Genomic DNA, 26698 nt, shown 5'->3' on the forward strand with positions numbered 1-26698 from the left:
CTTAGTTGAGACCCTTTGCAACTCAGTGAGACCCTGTTTCAGAATAAAAAATAGGGCTGAGGTATATCTCAGAGGTAGAATACCCCTGGGTTCCATCCCCAATACTGCAAAAAATATATGTGTGTGTGTGTGTGTGTGTGTGTGTGTGTGTGTGTGTGTGTGTGTGTATTAGGTCTGTAAGTGTAACCTGGAGGTAGAGGTTTGTGCAGGTTGCACCTGCTGGTTCATTAGAGCCCTTGTTCTTGTTTTTCTTCCTTTTTTCCATGTTCCTTCTCCTCTTTGATTTAACAAAGGCAGAGGGAGGTCGGGCCTTGGCAGAGCAGCTCAGGGCTGGGTCGTGTGAGCCCAGAGCATGCCAGCTCTAGCCCCCAGGGACACATCTCCGCGGTCCTACCAGGGCGGTGTGTGTTGTGCTGACCACAGTTATGCTGTGGCCCAGCCCTTGGGGCTGCACTCTCAGACCTCTCTGTGGCATTCCTCTCCCGTCACTGAGGTCCATCCCGGGCCCTGCAATCAGCTGGAGGTGGTGAGAGGCCTCCTGCAGCACGCCATCAGTCAGGACTCTGATTGCCCATAGGAGAGCTCAGCACTCCCAGCCCATCTTTTTTATTTTTTATTATTATTATTATTATTTTTTTTTGCAGTACTGGTAGGGTATTCTACCTCTGAGCTATACCCCCAGCCCTATTTTTTCTTTATTTTGAAATAGGGTCTCACTGAGTTGCAAAGGACCTCACTAAGTAGCTGAGGCTGTCCGCGGTCCTCCTGTCTGAACCACAGTCTTCCTGTCTCATCCACCCAAATGCTAAGATTACAATCGTATGCCACCACGCCCAGCTTACTTCCAGCCCATCTTTCAGGGAAGGAGACTGAGTCCTGGGGGAGACTGACTAGTGGGAAAGAAGGGGAGGGGAACCAGGCTCTTCTCTCTCCACTCTTGCAGGCATGGGGACAGTAATGAAGAGCCCTGCACAGTCTGAGCACTGGCTCCTCAGGGTCCCGGCTGCACAGTCTCTGGGCTCTGCTTCTTGCCCCACCAAGGCCCCTGGACCCTCCTCCAAGCCCTGACTGATGCTTGGAAGAGTACTCTGGCCTGGGGGTTGCTTTTGATGGTGAACAGAGGATGCCTAGGGAAGCTGGCTTTTGACACTGTCCAGAAATAAGTCTGGCTTTGCCTTGGGGCCAAAGAGCACATGAGTCTGCCATGATTCCCCATCTGTGGGATCGTCTGCTTCCTGCTGGTATCTTCCCCTACGCTGTCAGCACCCAGGGTCTGGGACCCAGGATCTGGGACCCAGGCAGGTGCTGAGAAAGTGGCTAGTAATAACAGAGTGGACGACAGAGCGAAGGCGCACACACGGGGCAGGCACAGAGTGGATGAGAGTGGGGGGACACAGGCATGCACGCACTCACATGGCAGGCGGGCCAGGCACAGCCAGGGCCGGACCTCGCCGGCGCAGGCAGGACCCTCCTTCTCCTTCCCCTTGGTGAGCTTCACCAGGCCTCGCTCTGCCCCTTCCTGAACGGAAAATGTGAGGCCCGGTCTCCAGAAGGAGGCCTGGGGGCAGGGAGCGGACATTACTCACCTCCCGGCTGACAGGAAGCCAGCTCCAGAGGACAGCGGAGGGTCCTGCTTCCGCCTTCTGCAGGTTGGGTAGTTGGGGGCTGCGGGTGGAGCTCGCAGTCTTGGAGCCCTTCAGGGCTCTCGCTGGGGTTCTTGGGGTCCCCTCATTATAATGGTCAGGACGGGTGCCCCAGCGCTTTCCTCCTGCTGGGCAGAAAGTCCAGGCTCGCTGCCTGGGCAGTGTGTGTTCTTTGGCCATGGCAGTTAGCCTTGTGGCTGCTGAGCTCCAGGATGTAGGACTGACAGCCCACCACCTGCACCTCGGAGGAGCCCTTGGTGGAAGGGGGACTGCCTGGAAGGTAGCTGTCGGGCTGTCTTCGCAGGAACCTGTCTTGGTCTTCCCTTTGTTTCCCAAATATTAAATTGGTTGTAGAAAACTTAGAAAAAAGAAAAAATTTAAATACCAACGTTTGGGGGCACATTTTTCTCGGACTTCTTTGCACATGATCAAATTTTTTTTTTTTTTTTGGTGGACTGGGGGTGGAACCCAGAGGTCTTTCTACCTCCGGGCTATACTCCCAGACCTATTTTATACTTTATTTGGAAACAGGGTCTCACTAAGTTGCTGAGAGCCTCATTAAGTTGCTGAGAGCCTCACTAAGTAGCTGAGGCTGGCTTTGAACCTGTGCGATCCTCCTGGGATTACAAGCGTGCGCCACCACGCCCGGCTCCCGTTTTTCTTTTTAAAAGAGAATGACAGAAGCCAGGTGTAGTGGCGCACGCTTATAATCCCCGTGCTTGGGAGGCGGAGACAGGAGGATCACGCTGGTTCGAAGCCTCTCGCTGGCTTAAGAGACCCTGTTTCCAAATAAAAATATAAAATAGGTCTGGTAGTGTAGCCTGGAGGTAGAAGGGTTCCATCCCCAGTACAAAAAAAAAAAAAAAGAGAGAGTGATAGGAGCTAGGTATGGGGGCACCTGCCTGTAATCCCAGTACTTTTGAAGCTGAGAAAGGAGGGTCACAGGTTCAAGGACAGCCTCATCAAGTAGTGAAACTCTCATCAACCTAGCAAGACCCTGTTTCAAAATAAAATTGAGGCCAGGCGTGGTGGTGCATGCTTGTAATCCCAGCATTCCAGAGGCAGAGACCAGAGGATTGAGGTTCTCAGATAGCCTCAGCTACCTAGCGAGGCCCTTCACAACTCAGTGAGACCCTGTTTCAAAATAAAGAATAAATAGGGCTGGCAGTGTGGCTCGGAGGTAAAATGCCCCTGGGTTCCATCCCCAGTACCGCAATAAATAAATAAATGAAATAAATAATAGAGACTTAAAAATAGGGCTGGAGGTATAGCTAGGAGGTAGAATGCCCCTGGGTTCCATCCCCAGTACTCAAAAAAAAAAAAAAAAAAAAAAAAAAAATTGGGGGTATAGCTCAGAGGTAGGAAGTTCTTGGGTTCAATCCTTAGTGCCATTAGAAAAAAGAGAAAGAATGAGAAGGCCAGGCTGGGCACAGTTGTACATGCCCTTATAATAAGTTTGCAAAGCCTTGTTTCAAAATTTAAAAAACAAGGTGGGCATGGTGGCACATGCCTGTAATTTCAGTATGTAGGAGGCTAAGATAGGAGGATCACAGGTTTGAGACCAGCCTCAGTAACTTAGTGAGACCTTGTTTCCAAATTTAAAAAAAAGATCAAAAAGGGCTGTGGGTCTATGGGTATAGCTTGAAGGTAGAAGCCTCTGGGTTCAATTCCCAGTACCACAGGAAATTTTAAAAAAATTAAAAAGGTAAAATAGGCCTGGAGGTGTAGCTCCCTGGGGCTTGATCCCCTGCCCCCCGGCCCCCCACGACACAGGGCGGCAGGGAGCCCTGTGGCTGCGGCTGCCTCCCTTCCCCCTGCCCATGTGCATCTGCCGAGTCATAAAGGTTGTCCAGTCTGAAGGTCCCCACCCAGCCCTGGCCCTGTGGGCTCAGAACCCTTGACTGTTCCTGTTCCACAGAGGAGGAAGTCACTTCCCCAGAGCCGGGGTTCTGGCCCCTTCAGGGGAAGACACCCAAGGCCCTGGCTTTGGGGCCAGCCCCTCCGCGGCAGAGCTGCTCCACGCATGGCTGTTGGCTGATGGTCCAGGGAAAGGACCCTGCAGGAGCAGGAGGACAGTGCTGAGTTGCCAAGACGGGTTTCCTGGGGCCACCTGACTACAAAAGCTGCCTGTGACCCCAAGCTCCAGCCAGGAAAGCAGGCTAGGCGGATACGAAGAGTCAGGGCCAGCCTGGGGTCTTCGCCAGACCTGGCTTCTCATGTCCGGCATGGCGGGGCTGACCATCAGTGCGGGGTGCCCTCAGGAGCTGTTGCCAGGCCCAGGCTTCCTGCTCCTGACCCTCACAGCCTTTGGGTGGGGCCCTTTGCTCCCAGAAATGCTAACTGATGGGCTGGGCCGTCCCTAGGGAGCAGGTGGGGCTGCTCACCCTTGTACAGCGCCTACCTCTCCTTCCTCTCTGGCTGGGGTCCCTCTCTCAGGGCCCCCTTCTCCCTGGTCCCTGTGGGGAGGTACAGGGAGTGCAGTGTAGCTGCCACCCCCAACCCAGGCTCAGCCCCTGCCTCAGCACCTTCTCACTGGTGGCCTTGGGCAGGTCACTGCCCCTCGCTGGACCTCCCCACCCTGGATTCTCCTCTCTTGGCCTGCCAGTGCTCTCAGAGAGAGGGAGAGGGAGAGGGAGAGGGAGAGGGAGAAGGAGAGGGGAGAGAGAGGAAGAGAGTGCCCGTCACGGAGGACCGCACGCAGCCCTCTCCCTCTCAGTTCTGAGCCCCGCCTCCTCAGCCCCTTGGCCCCGGCACCCACGTGCTCCCCCTCCTGCTCTCTTGCTTCTTTGGAGGGGGACCTGGCCAGGAGGGCCCTGGAGACAGCCGGGCATGGGTACACACCACTTGCCTTAGTATCACCAAGTTCTTGTCCCACCTGCCGTCACCCCGAGTCTCCGAAGACCCTCTTCTTGGACTGACACACTCCAGCCCCTGCCATGCTCCCAGGCCAGCAGCAGCCACGTGGGCACCTCGGAGTCACTGCCTTCCGTGGGGCAGCAGCAGGCAGCTGTGCAGCCCTGTGTCTGCCCTGGGGAAGGGGCGAGTGGTGCTGGACCAGGCCATTTGGACACAGAGGTGGCCGCCAGCTTCGCCCCACTGCCCTGGCCACTTCCAGGCTTCTCCCCAGTCAGTGCCTCACCCTCCCTGGGCTTGGGGCGCAGCCTGGTCACTCTCTCAGGGGGGTCAGGCCTCCCCGAGATGCCTCAGAAGGGCTTCCCTGCACCAGGCGGCAGGTGCTGCCCACATCCTTCTTCCTTTGTTCCTTCCCTCCCTCCCTCTTTTTCTTTCTTTTCTTTTCTTTCTTTCTTTCTTTCTTTTTTTTTTTTTTTTTCCCGCGGTACTGGGGTGGAACCCAGGGGCATTCTACCTCCAAGCTATACCCCCAGCCCTATATTTTTTTTATTCTTTATTTTGAAACAGGGTCTCACTGAGTTGCAAAAGGCTTCACTAAGTAGTAGCTGAGGCTGTCCACTCACCACAACCCTCCTGTCTCAGCCTCCCAGATGCTGGGATTACAAGTGTGCTCTGCCACGCCCAGCTTCTCTCTTTTTCTTTCTTTCTCTTTCTCCTTTTCTCTTTCTCTCTCCCCTCCCTCCCTTTCTCTTTTTCTCCTCCCTCTCTCTCCCGCCTTCCCTCCAACTCACTTTATTACCAGGCTGGTCTTGAGCTCTCCATCTTCCTGCCTCAGTCTCTCAAGTAGCTGAGATCCAGGTGCTGTCGCGGCTCCTAAACGGCCTCTCGCGCTCACCTGTGTCCTGGCTCAGTCCATCACTGCCCTGCTTTCCCAAGTGAGGCTGGCGCTGGGCCCGGGCCTCCTCCATCCCCTTCCTTCTGAGCAGTAGCTGTTGGTCCATTACACGCCCACACGGGTAGAGCGGCAGTGGCTCCTCCCCTCCCCCAGCAGCAGAGCACAGGGCCCAGGGACTGACCATGGGCCACGTGGCAGTCCCAGGGCACAGGAAAGTGTCCATCATCAGCTAGGCTGCAGGCAGCACGGACAATGCCAGGCTGTGCTGGCCTCCAGCCCACCACGGGTGAGAGACTGGGAGACGGCACCGGGAGATCTCTTTATCCCAGGAGCAGGCGGGACCTGTACAGCCCTGGCCTTGTGGAGCAGCAGAGCAGGACAGGCTCCTGGCTGAGCATGGGGTTCACCTGCTTAGACATGGGTGCCCCCACCTGGAGGCTGGCCTGGCTGTGGAGCCATCTGCAGCGCAGAGCCCCTTTATTGAGCCTGTGCCGCAGGCCCCTGTGCTGGAGGGGTGCTGCCCTCCTGCGCGTCTGAAGGCCATGGCCTCGAACCAGGAAGTGACTGGAGCCACGCTGGTGTCAAGGCAGTGACCTAAGGACTGGGATGCCCTGGACTGAGACCAGCTTCCGGGAGGGCTTAGACAGCCTGCCAGGGGCCCTCCCTAACACACACACACACACACACACACACACACACACACACCCTCAGATACCACACACACACACACCCTTAGATACCACACACACAGCCTAGATGCACATACACACCCTCAGATACCACTCATACACACACCCTCAGATACCACACACACAGCCTAGACACATACACACACACCGCATACACACCCTGATACCACACATACACACACACCCTCAGATACCACACACAGCCTAGACGTACACACACTGCATACACACCCTCAGATACCACTTATACACACACCCTCAGATACCACACATACACCCTCAGATACCACACACACAGCCTAGACACATACACACACACCGCATATACACCCTGATACACATACACAAACCGCATACACACCCTCAGATACCACACACATAGCATACATACACACCCTCAGATACCACACATACACATAGCCTATACACACACTCTCAGATACCACACACAGCCTAGACACACATACACCTCTTACACACCCTCAGATACCACACACACACACACAGCCTATACACATACTCTCAGATACCACACACACCCACCTTCAGATACCATACATACACACCCTACCCACACACACATGCCCTCAGATACCACGATACCACACACAGCCTACACACACCCTCTCACTTACCACACTCACTCAGATACCACACACAGCCTACACACACCCACGCTCAGATACCACACATACACAGCCTACCCCCCCCAAAATCCTCAGATACCATACACACACAAACACCCTCAGATACCACACATACACAATCTACCCCCACACAACCTACACACACCCTCAGATACCATACACATAGCTTACACACACACATACCTTGAGATTACACACACACCCTGCCCCATGAACCGTTCACACCTGGTGGCCCGAGGGATTCTCTCTGCTCTCAGACACAGGCTTCGTTGGGGCTGGGGCAGCAGAGGCAGCACCTCAGCTAGCGCTGTGCGTGTTGAACTCATGTTCGTTTCTCACTGGCCGGCGCAGGGCGGGCAGAGGGAGGCAGGCCTGGGGAGCTGACCAGGTGGTCCACACTGGGAGAGCTTCCTCTGGCATAATTAGCCAGCGTGTGTTGGGAGGCCCAGGATCCACGGCGGGAGTTGATCTGATAACACAGATGGGCAAGCCCTTGGAGACTCCCAGAGGCCCAGGAGCACCACGGTGGGTGGGCAGGTGGACTCAGGAGCCTCTGGAGTTTCTGTGAAGGTTGCTGTGCAGATCAGGCATGATGATTTGCTCAGTGCCTGGCACTAAGTAACTGACCTGGGCATATGTATTATCTGTCTCCCACTGAAGATGGCCTCTGTCTCCAGGGACAACTCTCACCTGCAGCTTGGAGAACTCTCTAAAGGGCCTGGGCCTCGGGGGCCCCGCCGAGAGCCATGATGTAGGTTTTAGGGGAAATCAAGGTCTCTGCCATCCAACAGGGTCTCACTGAGTTGCCAAGGTTGGCCTCCAATTTATAATCCTTCTGCCTCTGCCTCCAGTCCCAAAGCAGCCGGGGTCACAGGCGAGTACCATTTTGCCCAGCTTTAAAGTAAACTATTACGCCGGGCGTGGTGGCGCACGCTTGTAATCCCCGCGCTTGGGAGGCGGAGACAGGAGGATCGCGCTGGTTCGGAGCCAGCCTCGCTGGCTTAAGAGACTCTGTTTCCAAATAAAAATATTAAAAATAGGTCTGGGAGTGTAGCCCGTGGGAGTGTATCCCGGAGGTAGAAGGGCTTCCAGGAACCCCAGTACCACCAAAAAAAAAAAAAAAAAAAGTAAACTATTAAGCCTGGCATGGTGTCTCCGTCTTGTAATCAGATTCAAGGTAACTTAGCAATACCCTATTTCAAAATAAGGAAAGGGGCTATAGCTTAGAGGTAGAATGCTCTTGGGTTCGATCCCCAGTACTGCAATAAATAAGTAAATAAGATTAATTTCTTGCCTAGTATGTATAAGACCCTGGATTCAATACACAACACTGTGAAATAAAATTTCAGCTCCTCTTTACTTATTTTATTTATTTTTTCTTAATTTTTGTGGTATTGGGGATTGACTCTAGGGGCATTCTACCTTCAAGCTATACCTGTAGAACCTGTAGACCTTTTTATTTTTTATCTTGAAACAAGGTCTTGCTAGGTTGCTGAGAGTCTTAACTATGTTGCCAAGGCTGATCTCAAGACTGTGGTCCTCCTGTCTCAGCCTCCCAAGTGCTGGGATTACAGGCATGTGCCACCACACCTGGCTGTCTTTACTTTTATAAAACATAGCTAAAAAGAAAACTTAAAACCATTGTGCCCGTAGTACTTGGGAGGCTGAGACAGGAGGATCGCACAGGTTCGAAGCCAGCCTCAGCTACTTAGCGAAGCTCTCAGCAACTGAGTGAGACTTCATTTCCAGTAAAAATAGAAAATAGCCCGGTGTGGTGGCGCACGCTTGTAATCCCAGGATTTTCGAGGCTGAGGTGGGAGGACCATGGTTTGAGGACAGCTCAGCTACTGAAGCCCTTTGCATTCGGTGAAATAAAGAATATTAAAAAAAAAAATTAGGTCTGGGAGTGTAGCCCAGAGGTAGAAGGCCACTGGGTTCCATCCCCAGTACCACATATAAAACAAAAACAAAACTTAAAACCACATATGTGGCTCCTGCTCCTCAGAGTTAGGACAGGATTGTCTTGACTCTGGGCACCTAGAGTTTGGCACCTGTTCGGGTTGCTGGGCAGTTTTTTGTGGCTACTTAGGAGACAGACAGGATTGGAGGCAGCCTGAGCAATTTATGAAGACCCTGTCTCAAAATTATTTTTATTTTTATTTTTATTGGTGGTACTGGGGTTCCTGGAAGCCCGTCTCCCTCCGGGCTACACTCCCAGACCTATTTATATTTTTATTTGGAAACAGAGTCTCTTATGCCAGCGAGGCAGGCTTTGAACCTGCGCGATCCTCCTGTCTCCGCCTCCCAAGCTCGGGGGTTACAAGCGTGCGCCACCACGCCCGGCCCTGTCTCAAAATTTAAAACAGTGGGAGGGGTTGGGATAGGAGCTCAGTGGCGGAGTGCCCCTGGGTTTAATTCCCAGGATCAGCTGGTTGTGGTGACACACTCCTATAATCCCAGTACTTCGGAGGCTGAGACAGGTTCAGAAACAGCTTTCAGCAACTTAGCAAGACCCTGTTTCCAAATAAAATAGGCTGGGGTAGACTCCAAGGTAGAATGCCCCTGGGTTCAATCTCCAGTTTCTCACACATATAAAAAATAATACCTTGTAACACAAACAAACTGAATCAGAAAGCTGAGTGTGGTGGCGCAAGCTTGTAATTCCAGTACTTGGGAGGCTGAGACAGGGCGTTCATGGTTCGCAGCCAGACTCAGCTACTTAGTGAGGGTCTCTGCAACTTAGGCGCTGTTTCAAAATAAAGAGTAAAGGATAGAGATGAGAGTGTAGCTCAGAGGTGGAATGCCCGGCTTCCATCCCCAGTTCTGCAAAGAAAAAAGAATCACATTGGGCCTGGAAGAGTGCCCGAGGCATGCTGGAGAGAAGGTGGGTCCTGCGGAATAGGGGTGCCCGCGTCTCAGTGCGATGTGTTAGGAAGGGCAAGGAGGAGGCGTGGCATTCCCTGGCACCTCGCCAGGCCTAACCCGGTTGTGAACTGCAGGGCCAGGCAGGGTGCTCAGGAGCCAGCTGGGCAGGCAGTGGGTCCTCAGTGCCAGATGGAGAACGCAGGCCTCCTGCAGTGGGTAGATGCCCAGTGTGGCCTCATCACCCAGAATGTGGGCTCCCTTTGCCCCCATTTGACCCCTGGGCCCCTTCTGCCTTGCCCTCCAGGAGGAAGAGCGGCGAGCCTGCCAGGAGCCTGGTGCTCCTGGGAACTGTGCGTCAGGAAAGTGGCCGGGCCGCTGGCCTTTGTCAGAGCAGGCAGTGGGGGCTGTGGTAGCTGCATGCCCCAGATTCAGAGCAGTCAGCGCCCTTGCCTGTAGCCCAGAGCTGCGCTCCAGGCTCCCACGCCTTCCTGTGGGCCTGGCTGCTGCTTCTCCAGCGCCCTTCCTCCTTCCCTCCTCCTGGCTCATCTCTTTTGTATGTGAATTATTGATGGCCCCTCTTCTCCCCAGCCTGGCTGCTGCTGTGGCGGAAGCCTCATCATGGAGGTCCACACTGCCTCCAGCAGCCACACCTCTGGCCACATGCCTGGTTCCAGCCCCGGTCCCAGGGGTGGTAGGCCTTCTCGCTTTCCCCAGCCCGGCCTTGGGGCTGGTCTTAAGCCACTCATCAGGAGAGGGACCACTGGCTGTGGCCCCAGAGCCCAGTGTGGCGATTGGCAGCTCGCGCAGGGCCAGGCCTGTGCAGGCTGTGGGGCGCTGGGCACCCACATAAGGGCATTGTTTGCTGAGGTAAAAAGAGTTTTTGTCTCCTTCTGGAGACGGGATAGAGGGAAGAACAATTTCCCCCATTCATCACTAATTCCCCCTTTGACTAGCAGCACGTTGCCCCCTGTGCTCGGGTAGATGGCACAGCAGGCCTTCCCTGCCCGCAGGCATCCTGGGCACAGGTGATGGAGCTGGGCGGGCTGGGCCTGTGGAAATGCCCACAGAGGGCGTGTCCCCTGCTCCCCTTGCCCTGGGGCTCACCGCGGTGTGTTTGGTCATAGGTGGGAGCAGCCTGCCTAGGGTGGGGTGCCCATCCTGGAGGACCCGCCTGCCCCAGAGCGGGATGAGGACAGGTGGGGACACCCAAGTCTGAGGCCGGTCCAGCCAGAACACCTGCCCAGCACCCCGGAAGGAGCCGCACTCCAGCCTGGGCCTCGTACAGGGTCACCTGGGTTTCCTCAGTCATGAGCTGTCGGAACCCAGGAGGGCGTCCACGGCAACTCCCCAGCGGAGCTGTAGCAGATAAAAGAAGCAGGAGGCCTCCATGCTCAGGGTCGGGGTTGGGGAGGCCTGCCTCTGCCCGCCATGTGTCCTTCTGCTGGCCTGGGGCGCCTGTCCATAGCTCTTGATCTGAATTTGGAGGGTTGGGGAGGAAGAACCCAGCTGCTTCCTCTTTCTCCAGTGAGGGGTGTGGCTGGTACTGACCCTGAAGGAGCGCTGCCTAGGACTGTGCGGGGAGGCGGGCTCCTGCTCCCAGTCCCATCCCTCAGCCCCTAATCAGAGGCCACCCGAGCATGTGGCAAGCCCGGCCTCCAGCCAGCTTCCGTGACGAGGAAATTACTGGGCCTTCTTTGTTTTTTGGCACAGATGCATTTGGTGGTCTGTTAGTGCCGCCTGTTGCCTGCTCCGCCCAGCAGGCTCAGCTGCCCCTGCTGGAGGAAGCCAGGACTAGGTTTCGTGGGTCAGCTTGGACCAGACGCAGTGATGGGCTGCGTTAACTGGCCAGCCCTGGGCACCTGCCAAACCCTGGGGAGGCCTAGGAGACCAGGTCCGTCCCCTCCCCCCCCCAGGAAGGGGAGCGGCTTCAGGGTACAGGAATGATCTAGGTCCACCCAGAACAGCTCTGCCATCCTTGGCCCCCAGGGCTAGGGCGGCTTATGGGACCTAAGCACAGGCCACAGATGCAATAAACACAACAGTGTTTTGAGATGATAAATGTGCTGGAAAAAAATAGGTAAAGGGGTCAGTGTATCAGAGTGGAGGCAGGGGCTGGTCAGGGGAGGTCTCACTGCAATGGGAACTGTCAAGCAAAGCCCCAGCAGCGAGGGAATGAGCCCGGGGGTGGCCCATGACAGGGCAGCGGGGGAGGTGCGGCATGGCCCAGGGCCGGGTGCCAGGACCATGGCCCCTGCCCCGCAGGGCTCCTCGCTCACCCCAGCCTCTCCCATGTGCCAGCCCTTACGCCGTCTTCCATGGGTGGGCTCTGTACAGTGCTGCTCAGAGCTGGTGCCCAGGTGGAGCTGGGGAGACAGAGCCGTCCCAGGAGTCTCCCCCAAGGCCCCAGGGTTGGCTTCCTGCTGGCTGGGCGGGGAGGCAGCAGGCTCTTCTCCCTCTTGGCCCAGGCTTGGCCTGGGCACTGCCCAGCAGGTGTCCGGGGAGGGGAGGGCGAGGGAGCAGGTCTCCCAGGCCGGCTCTCCCCTCCCACCCTGCCGCTGATTTGGTGCTGTGCTGGACTCTCCCACAAACCCGAGCTCCAGGGAAAGATCTGAATGTGGGAGTAGGTGAACCGCAAGGAAGAGAATGTGGGGCAGGAAACTGGCTCATTCTGGTTTTGTTTGAGGCCTATTTCCTAGAAGTCCTGTTTTGAAGGGAAATCCAGGAGAAGCAGCCTCAAGGTCACGAGGCTGGTGTCCATGCTGCTCACACTTCTGTGCATTCTGCTACAGCCTGGTGGCCTCCCCGGGGATCACACTCGTGCCACCGTGTGTGGGTTGCATGGGGCGGGCTGCGCAGGGCAGTGGTTAGCGCTCCGGGTTGGGGCACCTCAGCGAAGCCTCGGGGCAGCAAGACCTGGGCCGGTTTGGGACGCGGGTTTGCATCGTGCTCCTGCTGCTGCTGCTGCTCTTCTGGCCACTCGGAGGTGGCCTCTGTGTGTGCAGCATGGGAAGTACAGACTCACGGACATGCTCAAGTTTTTGTTTTGTGTACGTGTGTGATAAAATATAACATGCTGGATATGGAGGCACATGTCTAATCCTAGTACTTGGGAGGCTGAGACAGGAGGACCACAGGCTTAAGACCAGCCTCAGGTGAGGCGTGGTGGCGCACACTTGTAATCCCCGTGCTTGGGAGGTTGAAACAGGAGGATGGCGCAGGTTCAAAGCCAGCCTCAGCTACTTAGTGAGGCTCTCAGCAACCTAGTGAGACCCTGCTTCCAAGTAAAGTATAAAATAGGTCTGGGAGTGTAACCCGGAGGTAGAAGGGTTTCCAGGAACCCCAGTACCACCAAAAAAAAAAAAAAAAAAAAAAAGACCAGCTTCAGCAATTTAGGAAAATCCTGTTTCAAAATAAAAAAAATAAAAGGCTGGAGCATAGCTTAGAGGTAGAATGCCCCTGAGTTCAATCCCTAGAATCCCTCCCTAAAAGAAGATAAACTGGAAGCTGGGCGTGGTGGTGCACATTTTTAATCCCAGGATTTGGGAGGCTGAGACTGGAGGATGCAGGTTCACAGCCAGCCTCAGCTCCTTAGCGAGGCTCTTTGCAACTCAATGAGACCCTGTTTCAAAAATAAAAAAGACTAAAAGATAGGGCTGGGGTGTATGTACCTCGGAGGGAGAATGCCCCAGGTTCCATCCCAGTACTGCAAAAAATAAGTTAAAATATGTGTATGTAAAACATAATTTATCATCTCAACCCTTTTTAAGTATAGAGTTCAGAAACATTAAATGTATTTACAGTGCTGTACAGCTAGCAGCATTCTCTCTGAATGTTTATCATCTCTGTTCTGTACCCATTAAGCACCAACACCCTGTTCCCTCCTCGCCCCCCCATTCCAAGTAACTTCTTAAAAGAAAAAAAAAGGCTGGGATTACAGACCACCAGGCCCGGCTCTAAGTAACTTCTAATATACTTCTAACCTCTAGAAGTTTGCTTAGTCTAGATATTACATATAAGTGGAACCATTCAAAGTGTATTTTTTTGTATCTTTTATTTCACTTACCATAATGTTCTCTTTTTTTTTTTTTTAATGGTACTGGGGATTGAACCCAACGATGTTCTACCTCTAAACTACACTGCAAACACTTTTTTATTTGGAAACAGTTTCACTAAGTTAATGCATGCTAGCCTTGGAAGCTGTGATCTTCCTGTCTCAACATCCAAAGTACTGAAATTACAAGTGTGTACCACCATGCCTGCTATAGTATTCGTGTGTGTGTGTGTGTGTGTGTGTGTGTGTGTGTGTGTGTGTTAGTGGGATGGAACCCAGGGGGTTTCTACCTCCGGGCTACACTCCCAGACTTTATTTGGAAACATGGTCTCAACTAAATTGCTTGAGAGCCTCACTAAGTAGCTGAGGCTGGCTTTGAACCTGCGCCATCCTCCTGTTTCAGCCTCCCAAGCACGGGGATTACAAGCGGGCGCCACCATGTCTGGCCTTGCGTGTGTGTTTTGTACCAAGGATTGAGCCCACTTCCAAGCTACACTCCCAACTTGTTATTTTTTATGTTGAAACAGGGTGTTACTAAATTGCTGAGGGTCTCACGAATTGCTTAGGCTATCCTGGAACCTGGGATCTTCCTATCTCAGCCTCCCAGGTACTAGGATTTCTGGCATGATGCACTACTGTGCTGGGCTAGCATGGTGTTCTTAAAGTTCATCCACACTGTAGCCTTTTTCCAAACTGTGTGTGTGTGGTACTGGGGATGGACCCAGGGGCTTTCTACCTCCAGGCTATACTCCCAGACCTATTTTATATTTTATTTGAAAACAGGGTCAGTTCACTAAGTAGCCGAGGCTGGTTTTGAACCAGTTTGACCTTCCTGTCTCAGCCTCCCAAGTCCTGGGATTACAGCGTGTGCCAGCATGCCCAGCCAAACTTCTATTTTATAGCTGAATAATATTCCATCTGTGAAAAGATTACATTCTGCCTATCTATTTATTTATCAAGGATTTTCCTTTTTTTTTGTGGGTCTGGGGATGGAACCCAGGGGCATTTGACTTCTGAGCTACACCCCCTGCCCTATTTTTTATTCTTTATTTTGAAACAGGGTCTCACTGAGTTGCAGAGGGCCTAAGTAGCTGAGGCTGTCGGTGAACCGCGATCCTCCAGTCTCAGCCTCCCAAATGCTGGGATTATAAGCGTGCACCACCACACCCGGTGGGATTTTCAAATTTTAAACAATGTAAATCAAACACCAGTGTTTCTGAATCTGGATATTAATATACAGAATTCTAATTTCTCCTAAAAGCTTGAACACGTGGCCACATGTGGCCTATGCTCCTGGTACCCCCAGGGGTCAAATCTGTCCTACTGCTTCCCTTAACAGCCAAGGAGGCATCTGTGGGCAGGAAGGTGGGTACCACCACTGGAACCAGCACCTGTGTTCCCTGGCCTGGCGAAGGTGTTAACAGCCTCTGCCACCACGCTCTGACGAAGTAGGGCATTACAGGGGCATTACAGGCCCCTCAGCGGCCCTGAGCCACTTACTGGAGCGTGCGCAGGATGAACCAAGGCAAGGGCCCCATCTTCCTGGGGAAACTGCTGAGAGGGGCAGATGGAGTCCTGCCTCTGTCTTCATTCAGGGTGTGATGCTACAGCCAGCCTGGGCCACGTGCCCATGGTGAATGCAGTGGCCATCAGCAGGATACCTTCCAGAGGAGGACTCTTGGGTCCTTCTGAGGTCAAGCAAGTCACCAGCAAGGTGGGCTAAGAACAAGCCACTCAGGTGACTGGCTGGGTGTGTCTGTCCTCATCTCTGGCACGCCTCAGTCCCAGCAGAGGCTCCTGCAGCTCAGGCCGAGTCTTGTGAGGAGGCCATCGCCCTCCTTCCCAGGGCAGTGTGGAGCCAGGCCTTGAAGGCTGACTGGAGTGGACTCTGCTGGAAATGGCTTGGCGGACAGAGCCCAGCACAGACCTGGAGACTGGCCCAGTGGCTACCTTTGGGAGGTGGCAGGGGTCACGGGAAGGTCGCACCCAGGGCAGATGAGTGGGCCAGGGCTGTAAAAGTGTGGGGCCCAAGGAGGAGGGTTGGTGTAGTTGGGCAGTTGGTGCCCTTCGCATAATTCACTTTCCAAGTTACCCATGAGGGTCAGTAGTGTGTGCAGGGACCCCCAGTGGACTGACACCCTGACCACAGGCAGCACTTTGTTTCTTGGCCTGGGATAGACCAATACACAGTAGGTGCTCAGTAAGTACTGCCAGGCAATTTGTTCATTCCACAGATGTTGAGGCTGGTTGCTGGAGATACTGCCAGAAGAAAACCAGACCCATTTGGGGAGAGAGGGAGGTATTTGGTGAGGTCCCAGGGGCAGCTGGGCACAGGCCTGGATGAGGGGAGCTGCGAGTGGGCTTGGAGCCAGGCTGTGGGGGAGGCAGCAGCTCCCGCAGAACAGCAGCTTGGCCCAGGGGACCTGTGGCAGTCAAGGGGGAGGGGTGCCACCGTGCTTTGCTTTTCCCATCCCCCTCTGCCCAGAGCCCTGGCTGCTTGATGGGCAGCTGAGTCCCGCCTCTGGGCAGCCGGGAGACCAGCGATTGGTTGGGGCTCTAGAGAGCCGCTCGGTCGCCATGGGGACATTCAGGAGGCGCGTGTGCTCCGTGCCCAGCACCCGGGACTAAATCTTCATAATCTGCTCGCTGGGAGTGGGGGTAGGGTCCAGCACGACCCTGGTCTGGGGGAAGGAGTGGCCTGGGACAAGTCGGGGCTCCCTGTGGCCACCCCTCCCCCGCTGAGTGCCACTGGGAGCCACGTGGGCATTCACCTGGCAGTGACCCCCGGAGTCCTAGTGTGGCTTGGGCCTCAGCTGTCAGTCAAGCAGGAGGCTGGGGCAGGTGGGAAGAGAAGCCTAGAATTCATCTGAAATGTCCTTTACCTTAAGGTTTATTTTCCCAGACCTAGAAGGCAATGCCAACTGTCCACAGCAGGGGGCATCCCACTTCAGGAAAGCAAGGGTGCTCACTGAGGTGCAGAGAGGGCACAGACCCCAGCCCTGGCATGGGATGTCCAAGACCACTTGGCTATGCGGGGGGAGCAGGGGTCCTGTGTCTGCACGTAGACTGCTGGGATGGGCCTCCATGCAGGGTGACAGGGTGACTGCTGGTCACCATGGAGCCAGCCTTCCTCCCTTGGGGGCAGAGGAAGGAGAAACTCTAGGGCTGGGTGTGGGAAGGGACGGGGGGAGAAGCGATCCTGCAGCCTCTGAGGTGCCAGCAACCTCTGGCAGGCCACTTGCTCCCAGACCCTTGAAGTTGGGCCTCCCTTGAGCCTGGACATGGCAGGTGTGTGGGGTCTCTGTGCTTGGCACATGCCCGGCCAGCCAACTCCTAATGGCCCCACTATTCTGGCAGAGGAACCCCCTCCTCAAACCCTTGAGCCTTTGGTGGACAGAGAAACATCTGTTTTCTAGGAGGCTCAGGATTCTGCCAAGCTCAGCTCACCCCTGCCCCGGCATAGCTCTGGCTGCCCAAATAGGAGCCTGAGGCGTGTGGGAATAGAGGCCAGGACTTGCCCGGGGGCTGCATGGCCACCGTGCCTCCTTAGCTGGCTGTGGGGGCAGTGGGCATGTGGCAGGGCTCATGCCTGGCCTCTCCTTCCAGATGACTCCTCCTCTGAGAGTGGCAGCGGCAACGGCTCCTCCACCCTGAACCCGTCCACCTCGAGCAGCACCCAGGGCGACCCTGCCTTCCCCGAGATGAATGGCAACGGTGCCGCCGCCCCCATGGACTTCACTGCCACCACGGAGGATCAGCCCATCAACCTGTGCGACAAGCTCGCCCCGGGCACTGTGCTCGGCACACCCTCCTACGCCTCCGACGGCTGCAGCGCCGACGGGTTGCGGAGTCGTGTCAAATACGGGGTGAAGACCACGCCTGAGGTGTGTGGGCCGGGGGCTGAGCCTTTGTGTCTAACTAGCAGGGTTGTCATGAGGCTGAAGTGAAATCGTCTATACGCGAGTGCGGCAGGGCCGGCCCACGTGACTCCAAATGACAGTGGTGGCTGTGGCTGTGCGCACTGTTCTCCCAGCGGGGCTCTGGAGCGGGAGAAGGCCTGGTGTGTGCCCGAGCAAGGATCCTGGTCTCTGAGCTCGGTTCCTGTGAAGTGGGGCTGATGGCCCCTGCCTGGGTAAAGACAGCAGCTGATGTGTGTGCCCGTGACCTGCCCCTCCCCTGGGACAGTCTGCTCTGGAAGCAGTAGCAGGCGGAACATGCACACACAACCCAGCTCGCGCTGCGCTCTTCTGCTTGTCTGTCCCCGCCCTCCAGATGGTGCAGAGAAAGGGTGAAGCCCCAGGGGTGCAGACAGGGGAACCCGACCAGGCTGTGGGGGAGAAGGGTGGGCAGGGCAGGTGTCCTCACCATGGGCCTGCCCTCAGGGTTTCTTGCAGTAAAGCAGGACAGTGCTGGTGGACAGCCTGCAGCCACCTACCCCTGAAAGGTTCTTCTCCCCTGCTCCTTTCTCTTCTGCAGAGGGTCTGAGTGGGTGCAAGGCCGGCGTCTCCAGGAGAGTTTGGTAGGAAGGGACGATGCCATACCATCACCGTGTCTAGCTCAGGCTGTGGGAACCCGGCTGGGTGCGCACTGGCTGGGTGCGGGGGACAGGGAGTGTGCTTGGCAGGGCCCTCTAGTCATTGCCACAGAGGCCACAGTTACAGGAGTGGGTCCAAGGCTCGGACACCAAGGAAGTGAGATGGGGGCGTGAATGCTTCCAGAGCTCTCCCGTGGTCTTCTCTAGCCTTGGCAAAGGATTTGGCTGAAGAACTTCTTGGGAAGTGTGACTGGCTGGGCTACATGGCCGGCTGGTAACCAGCACGACTCGCAAGTTTTTTGGCCTCACATTGTGAGTCTGGAGAGACAGGGTTCTGACCTCTTGAAGTCTGCACAGATAAAGAAATGGACAGCGGCCAGGATGCTGGGAGGCCCATCCTGTGGCCTGGTCACCAGGAGAGGCCTTGGGGGCTGCAGGACCCAGGTGCCAGGCTACGGCAACATTCCAGCAGCTGTGTTCCCAGGGCCTGATGTCTCCACCAGATGCCAGCCCCTTTCACAGCAGGGACCAGGAAGTCTGCACTCACCACAGGCACAAACTTTCTAAAAGGCGAATGCTAGTGATCCCAGGGTGAGGCGCTGTCGGAACAGGACAGTGCTGTGGGAGCTGGGCCATGAAGGGCAACACTGGGAAGTTGGGTAGCTGAGTTGAGGAATGCCGGCAGAGGGCCTGAGGAGGGCCCTCGCGGCCAGAGGGCAGGCTGGCTGTGGTCCCCTCTCCGCTTTCTGCACATTCTCACTGGGGCTCATGGTGTCTCCTTGGGGGACAGATGGGCAGAGCCTGGGAGCTCTGGGATGCGCTTTGCCTGACGGACCTATCACCGTAGCTGGCTGTCTCCCCAGCCCATCTGCTCCTTCACAGACAGTGCATGCTGCTCTGGTGGCAGCTCAACTCAGCTGCAGCTCCTTGGGGATCAGGGAGAACCCCAAAGACAAAGCAGATCCTGGCACACAGGAGAGCTGGGTGGGAGTCCGTTCTGTGTCCCTCACACAGCATGACAGCTCCCAGTGTGGTCGCCGCTGTCCCTTGCCCGCGGCCTCTGCATGTGCTTCTGCAGCCAGTCTTCCTGTGCAGCCCAGGGATGCATGGAGCAGGGGACCTTGCAGCTGTGGCTTGCCACCCTGGTCACCGCACCACTGCCCATAGACCAAGCAGGGGTTACAGGCAGCCACCTGATCTGCCCTCGCCCTCCCTTCAGTCCCCGCCTTACAGCTCCGGGAGCTATGATTCCATCAAGACCGAGGTCAGCGGCTGTCCTGAAGACCTGACAGCAGGCCGGGCCCCCACAGCAGATGACGACGATGATGACCATGACGACCATGAGGACAATGACAAAATGAATGACTCTGAGGGCGTGGACCCTGAGCGTCTCAAGGCCTTCAACGTGAGCACGCACGGGGCCAGGTGGGGTGCGGCCGAGGCCATGGCAGAAGTAGCGTCCTTCTCATGGCCTGCGTCTCCCGCAGATGTTTGTGCGCCTCTTTGTGGATGAGAACCTGGACCGCATGGTGCCCATCTCGAAGCAGCCCAAGGAGAAGATCCAGGCCATCATCGAGTCCTGCAGCCGGCAGTTCCCCGAGTTCCAGGAGCGGGCTCGCAAGCGCATCCGCACGTACCTCAAGTCCTGCCGCCGAATGAAGAAGAACGGCATGGAGATGGTGAGCCTGCTCCTGGCCACCCTGTCCCCGGCACCCTGCCGGCCTGTCACACCCCCGGGGTTTTGGGTGCCCCCCAGACAGACACTTTGCCCTAAACCTCCCAATAGCCCTAGAAGCAGGGACTCTATTCTGAAATGAGGAAACGAAGCCTAGAAAGGCTACATGGCTCTTAGTTAAGGCACTGGAACCCAAACGCTAGCCCTGCACACCCATCTTGGCCACGACCTCTGCACAAGCTTAGGGCCCTGCCAGCCCCATCACCAGCTCCCCTCACCCCCTTCTCTGCCTATAGACCAGGCCCACGCCTCCCCACCTGACCTCTGCCATGGCAGAAAACATCCTGGCAGCTGCTTGCGAGAGCGAGACAAGGAAAGCGGCCAAAAGGATGCGCCTGGAGATCTACCAGTCCTCGCAGGTACCTGCTCACAGCTGGCTGCCTTCGGGCGCCAGCCTCGGGGAGGTGTCGGGCAGCCCACAGGCATGGGCCTGGTGCAGAGGGGCGGGAAGGCAGTCCTCAGACGGGTGCACACTGACCGGACGGGGACGTGCTGGGTGGGGTGCCGCAAGTAGGCAGGGAAGGTGGAGGAGTTGGGGACAGACCTGCAAACCTCATAAAAGGAAGTCCCATGACCAGAAGGACCCAAGAGGGTCTTCGGTTGGGCAGCAACAATCTAGAGAGAGATGAGTAGAGCCAGGGAGAGGAAACAGACGGGATCCCCCAGGTCAAGCATGGTGTGGGGTCCTAGGAGCTCAGGACTGTGTTTGGGGCCTGCTGCCCTTGGGCGCTCCAACACTACCCTCTCACTTCTGCAGGATGAGCCCATAGCCCTGGACAAGCAGCACTCCCGGGACTCCGCAGCCATCACCCACTCCACCTACTCACTGCCAGCCTCATCCTACGCCCAGGACCCTGTGTACGCCAACGGCGGCCTCAACTACAGCTACCGTGGCTACGGGGCCTTGAGCAGCAGCCTGCAGCCCCCTGCCACCCTGCAGACAGGAAACCACAGCAATGGTGAGGGGCGGGCCAGCTGTCTATAGGGCAGCCCAGGAAGGGGATGCGGGGTAGAATCAATTCTCATTTTATAAATTGAGCCAGTCCTTGGGTTCGAAGGCCAGGAAAGCCTCCGCTGATTAAAACAAGAGACCTAGGTTCCTCCTGAGCTCCCGTTTCCTTGCTCCACTGCTTCCTTCAGTTGCTGTGCGCACCTTACCCTGGCTCCCTGTGGGACCAACAAGCCAAGCTCAGCCCATGCCCTGTCCTGCCCCTTGCTCCAAGCCCTGGCCCCTAAGCTCACTGTACCCCAGAACTAGGAAGGTCCCTGGAAGAGTCCTGTCTGGGCTTAACTTCTCATCCCTTTATAATGCCTCTTAACCTAAAATCCAAGGCCGCCTGGCCCTAATCCTTGAAGCCACGGAGGCTGGCACAGCCAGAAGTGGAGCGGCTGTCCCTGTCGCCCACAGCCCTGCCCAGTGGGCAGTGTCTGAAGTGGGTCCCAGGATCAGGGAAGTTAGAATCTTCTTTCCATGGGAGGCTGACAGGAGGATAACAGGTTCAAAGCAAGTCTCAGCAACTCAGACTCATCAACTTAGTAAGATCCTATTTCCAAATAAGAAAGAAAAATTGGGCTGGGGGAATAGCTTGGTGGTAGAATGTGGGTTTAATCCCCAGGGCCACGAGAGAGAGGAGAGAGAGAGGAGAGAGAGAGAGGGAGAGGAAGGAGAGAGAGAGAGAGAGAGAGAGAGAGAGAGAGAGAGAGAGAGAGAGAGAGAGAGAGAGAGAGAGAGATCCCCTTTCCAGTTACACAGGGCAGTCTGTAGCCAAATGGAAGAGGTGCGGATGGCTTGTTGCCTTGCCCCTCCCAGGCAGCAGAAAGTGTGACAAGTGTCCTTGCTGCCACCCAGCATGACCTGTCTTGGTTGCAGTTTCTGAGACTCCCCAGCCTCTCATGCGGGCACAGGGCCTGCTGCACCCCTACCCTGTGCATGATAGGACCACGATCTCCCATCCTGAACACCCTGGTTCTTTACAGGCAGCCCCTGTCCTGTGAGAACTGGGACCTCATTTAAAGAACACTGAAGGCTAAGCCGAGTGCGCTGGCACAAATTTGTAATCCTAGTACTTGGGAGGCTGAGACAGGAGGATCAAAGGTTTGAGGACAGCCTTGGCAAGTAGTGAGATTTTCATCAGTCTAGTGAGACCCTGTTTCAAAGTAAAAATTAAAAAAAATAGGACTAGGGTGTATCTTGGAGGTAGAATGCCCTGGATTCAATCTCTAGTACAAAACAAAAACAAAAACAAAACACTGAGTCTGGGTTCAAATCCAACAGTTGGAGAAAAATAAAATGACAGTGCGCCGTCCCCACGCCCTCCCCGGCAGCAGCTGCTCGATGTTGAGTCAGTGCCTGGCAGCCGGATTCAGGGCGCAGAGCTCCTCATTTTGCTCGCTATGTTGTCATCTGGCGATGCAAATCAGCTTATATAGAATCAGGCTCGGCCTGGCCTGGGCGCCTGGCCACTCCTGCTCCTCCGCCTGCTCCCGTCCCACCCCAGGCAGTCACTAGGACGGAGCACCTGCCTGGCTGTAACCAGAGCCTGTGGAGGATGGCTCCAGATCACACTGGCTGTAGAAACAGGGACCTTCTTCCCAGGCCCAGGAGAAAGAGGGAAAGCTCTGAGCACAGTGGTGAACAGTGAGTGGGATGAGATAGGGGAGGGGCGCCAAGGCTTTGCATACAGAGGAGGTAAGGCTTAGAGAAGCTAAAAAATTGCCCAGGCTGGGCATGGTGGTGCACATCTGTAATCCCAGCATTGGGAGGCTGAGACCAGAGGATTGCAGGTTTGAGACCAGCCTAAGCAACTTAGCAAGGCTCTAAGCAACCCAGTGAGACCCTATTTCAAAACAAGGCATAAAAGAAGCCAGGCGTGGTGGAGCACACACATAATCCCAGTATTTTAAAGGCTGAGACAGGAGGATCGCGGCTTCACGGCCAGCCTCAGCAATTTAAGCAAGGACCTCAGCGACTTAGTGAGATCCTACTTCCAAATAAAAAATAGGACTGGGTGTAGCTTGGAGGTAGCTTGAACCTCTAGGTTCAATTTGCAGTACTGCAAGAAAAGGAGAGAAAAAGGAAATTGTCCAGGAAGTGTCAGAGTAGAACTTGAATCCACTTTCCCAGTTCCACAGCCAGCAGCCCACTCCACAGAGCTATTTGGGAAGGCCAAGAGGAGACAGGGCATGATGACCCCCCTGCCCCCCAAGTTATCCCTAAAAACCTTGGGCTCCCTCTCTGCTGCCACTATCCACTGGCAGAGGGCAGGCAGCAGTTTCTCCAGAAAACATTTCTGGGTCCTGTGGCCACGCTGACCTCCCAGCCCACTGCCACCCTCTCTTGTCCAGCAGCATTAACCTCCATCTCACTCAGGCACAGAACTCGGTCGGGCTCGCACCCCTTCTTCTCCCAGCTACACAGAGGCGGACGATTACAAGCTCCAGGCCAGCATGGACAACTTAGTGAGACCTTGTTTTAAAATAAAAGAAGCCGGGCGTGGTGGCACACGCTTGTAATCCCAGCATTCTGGAGGCTAAGACTGGAGGATCACGGTTTGCGGATAGCTTCAGCTACTTAGGCCCTCCACAAATTAGTGAAACCCTGTTTCAAAATAAAGAATAAAGAATAGGGCAGAGGGTATAGCTTAGAGGTTGAATGTCCCTGGGTTCCATCCCAGACCCACAAAAAATAAAAAGAAAAAAAAAGAAGCTAGGCGTGGTGGCAACATGCTTGTAATCCCAGCATTTGGAAGGCTGAGACAGGAGGATCACGGTTTGTGGACAGCCTCAGCTACTTAGTGAGGCCCTTTGCGACTCAGTGAGACCCTGTTTCAAAATAAAGAATAAAAATCAGGGCTGGGGGGTGTAGTTCGAAGGTAGAATGCCCCTGAGTTCCATCCCCACTACCGCAAAATAAATATAATAAAAGAGCCATGTGTGGTGGCCCACGCTTGTAATCCTAGTACTTGGGAAGCTGAGACAGAAGGATCGTAGGTTCGTGGCCAGCCTCAGGTACTTAGGCCCTCTGCAACTCTGTGAGGCCCTGTTTCAAAATAAAGAATAAAAAAAAATCGGGGTAGGGGTATATCTCAGAGGTAGAATGTCCCTGGGTCCAAACCCTAGTTCTACAAAAAAAAAAAAAAAAAAAGTAAAAAGCAGCCAGGAGTTTACACCTGTAAGTCTAGAACTTGAGAGACTGAGACAGGAGGGTCACAGGTTCAACAACAGTCTCAGCAAGTAATGAGATTCTCATTAACCTAGTGAGACTCTGTTTCCAAATAAAAATAAAATAGGGCTGGGGTAGAGCTTGGAGGTAGAAGTGCCCCTGAGTTCTATCCCTAGTACCAAGTAAATAAAGCCAGGCATGGTGGCACACACTTGTAATCCTAATACTTGGGAGGCTGAGACAGGAGGATCGCAGGCTTGAGGACACTCAGCAGGTAGTGAGACTCTCATCAACCTAGAGAGACTCTGTTTCAAAATAAAAATAAAATAGGGCTGGGAGTATAGCTCAGAGGTGGAAATCCCCAGTGCCAAAAAAAAAAAAAAAAAAACCGGGAGAGAGGGGAATGGGGATGTAGCTCAGTGGTTGAGTTGCTTACCTAGTGTATGTGAGGCCCTGGATTTCATCCCCAGTACTGCAAACAAGAACAAACTTAAGAGGGAATGGGGATTTGGGACTTGCCTTGCTGAGGCTCAGCAGAAAGAGGCCTGGCATATATGGCCCCTTCCTCCATTGAAAGCACCCACAGCCCGGCTCTCGTTGCTTCACCCTGTCTGAATACATCCGGGTACTCTGGCTCCACTCCATATGACTCTTGGGCTTTCCACACGCTTGACAACCAGCACAGCGCCCCTGCCCTCCCTGTGAGGGAGGCTAGAGAACCGCCATACAGACACATAACAGGACTGTTAGTCCAGTTCCCTAGCTCTGCCCACCACATGGGGAGAGGCAGGGCTCAGGTCAGAAAAGCGAGCTGTTCTGCCTCCTCTCTCCTGGGGACCAGAGCTGGAGTGTGTATCTGTTGGGAGTCCCAGAAAGCAGCAGAGGGGCCAGGCATGGCAGCATACACCTGCAATCCCAGTACTTTGGTGGCTGAGACAGAAGGCAAATTTGGGATCAGCCAAGGCAAATTGAGATGCTCAGTAACCGAGTGAGACCATTTCAAAACAAAAAATAAAAAGGACTGGGGTTGTAGCTTAGAAGTAGAATGCCCGTGTTCCATTCCCAGTAACACACACACACACACACACACACACACAACCAAGTCTGCTTGATAGCAACACCTATGCCCATGCTGCAGAGCCCCTGTGCACACATTTGTCAGGTGGTCTCGGGCAGATCTCAAACACCTTTGCCCTGTCACATGGTGATGATAAAACTGTTCTTTGAAAGATCACCCTGAATATTAACTGAGACCCTAGCAATAGGGGTACCACCATCAGAGGACAGACCAGGGCCTCAGCCTCTGCCCAGCTCACAGCAAGTGCCCAGGATGTGGTAGACATAAGAACGTTAATGATGCACTTTCCAGCTGGATGTGATGGCACACGTTGGTAATCCCAGCATTTGGGAGGTTCAGACAGGAGGATCACAGTTCGCAGACAGCCTCAGCTACTTAGTGAGGCTCTTTGCAACTCAGTGAGACCCTGTTTCAAAATAAAGAATAAAAAATAAGAAGCCAGGCGTGGTGGCGCCCGCTTGTATTCCCAGCATTTGGGAAGCCAAAACAGGAAAATAGCAGTTTGAAGACAGCCTCAGCTCCTACTTAGGCCCTTTGCAACTAACTCAGTGAGACCCTGTTTCAAAATAAAGAATAAAAAATAGAGCTGGGGGTGTAGTTCAAAGGGAGAATGCCTTCAGGTCCCATTCTCAGTACTGCAAAAAAAAAAAAAAGCCCACTTCCTGTGTTCTCTTCCTCTCCACAGGGCCCACGGACCTTAGCATGAAAGGTGGGGCCTCCACCACCCCCACCCCTCCTACGCCCACCCCTTCCAGCAACAGCACCAGCAGGACCATGCCCACCGCCCAGCTCAGCCCCACAGAGATCAGTGCTGTGCGGCAGCTCATCGCTGGCTACCGAGAGTCTGCAGCTTTCCTGCTGCGTTCTGCAGATGAACTGGAAAACCTCATTTTACAGCAGAACTGACCCCACTGGCGCACGGAGTGCACTACCCTAGGGAAGGTGGCTATCCCAGTCTGGACCCACTTCCTGCCTCACCAATTGGTACCTTTTGTTTTCAGAGAGGTGGTATCCAAAAGAGCTGTTTCTAGCCACACTCCAAGCACCTGAGACTCTGGGCACAAGGACACTTTTTTGGAACCTCACCACACGGTGCTCTGACCTGCTTGGAAGAGGCCCATGGGCACCTCTGGAAGGGTGGGGGCTCCCCTGACAAGGCGCTAGGGCTGCAGCTCTATTTCGAATCACCTTCATGGACCCTGATGTTAGAATCCCACTCCCAGATAATTACCTTTCAAGTCTTAGGTGAGCAGAACTGCATATTTATTGAGAAAAACAAAGTGGACCCTTTCTTCCTCCCCCCTTAGTAATTTATTTTTCTGAAAATGGATTCTTTTGTGTTTGTACAGATTGCCAGTCTGTGTCTGTCTGATCAGAAGGATGTATCCCTGTACCTAACATTCCATATCACTACACTGACTTGGGCTGGGGGCTAGCCAGGGTGGGGTGGGTGCCAGGCTGGCTGTACCTTTGAGTGCCCAAGTGCACCCTGGGAGGGCCATCACCCCTCTGCCAGGCTATCCTGTTGCAGACCCCAGGGACCTGC

General features: G+C 54.8%; 1 protein-coding gene across 2 annotated transcripts in view; it reads left to right on the forward strand.

Moving 5' to 3' along the window:
• Positions 1-26120, forward strand: part of NOL4L (nucleolar protein 4 like) — a gene marked incomplete at its 5' end in the record, with an annotated part of 137734 nt that extends 111614 nt beyond the window's left edge. Inside the window, 6 exons of one of the 2 annotated variants that reach the window (XM_080716828.1) lie at positions 17250-17527; positions 19397-19582; positions 19665-19856; positions 20149-20271; positions 20670-20871; positions 25838-26120. In XM_080716828.1, coding sequence (XP_080572954.1) covers positions 17250-17527; positions 19397-19582; positions 19665-19856; positions 20149-20271; positions 20670-20871; positions 25838-26058 — 1202 coding nt within the window. In that variant the 3' untranslated portion in view covers positions 26059-26120. The remainder of the gene's footprint in view (positions 1-17249; positions 17528-19396; positions 19583-19664; positions 19857-20148; positions 20272-20669; positions 20872-25837) is intronic. The other variant, XM_080716829.1, reaches the window with a different exon arrangement.
• Between the last annotated feature and the right edge of the window lie 578 nt (positions 26121-26698).

This window comes from Muscardinus avellanarius, assembly GCF_963383645.1.
Source record: "Muscardinus avellanarius genome assembly, chromosome: 19".
NCBI lineage: Eukaryota > Metazoa > Chordata > Mammalia > Rodentia > Gliridae > Muscardinus > Muscardinus avellanarius.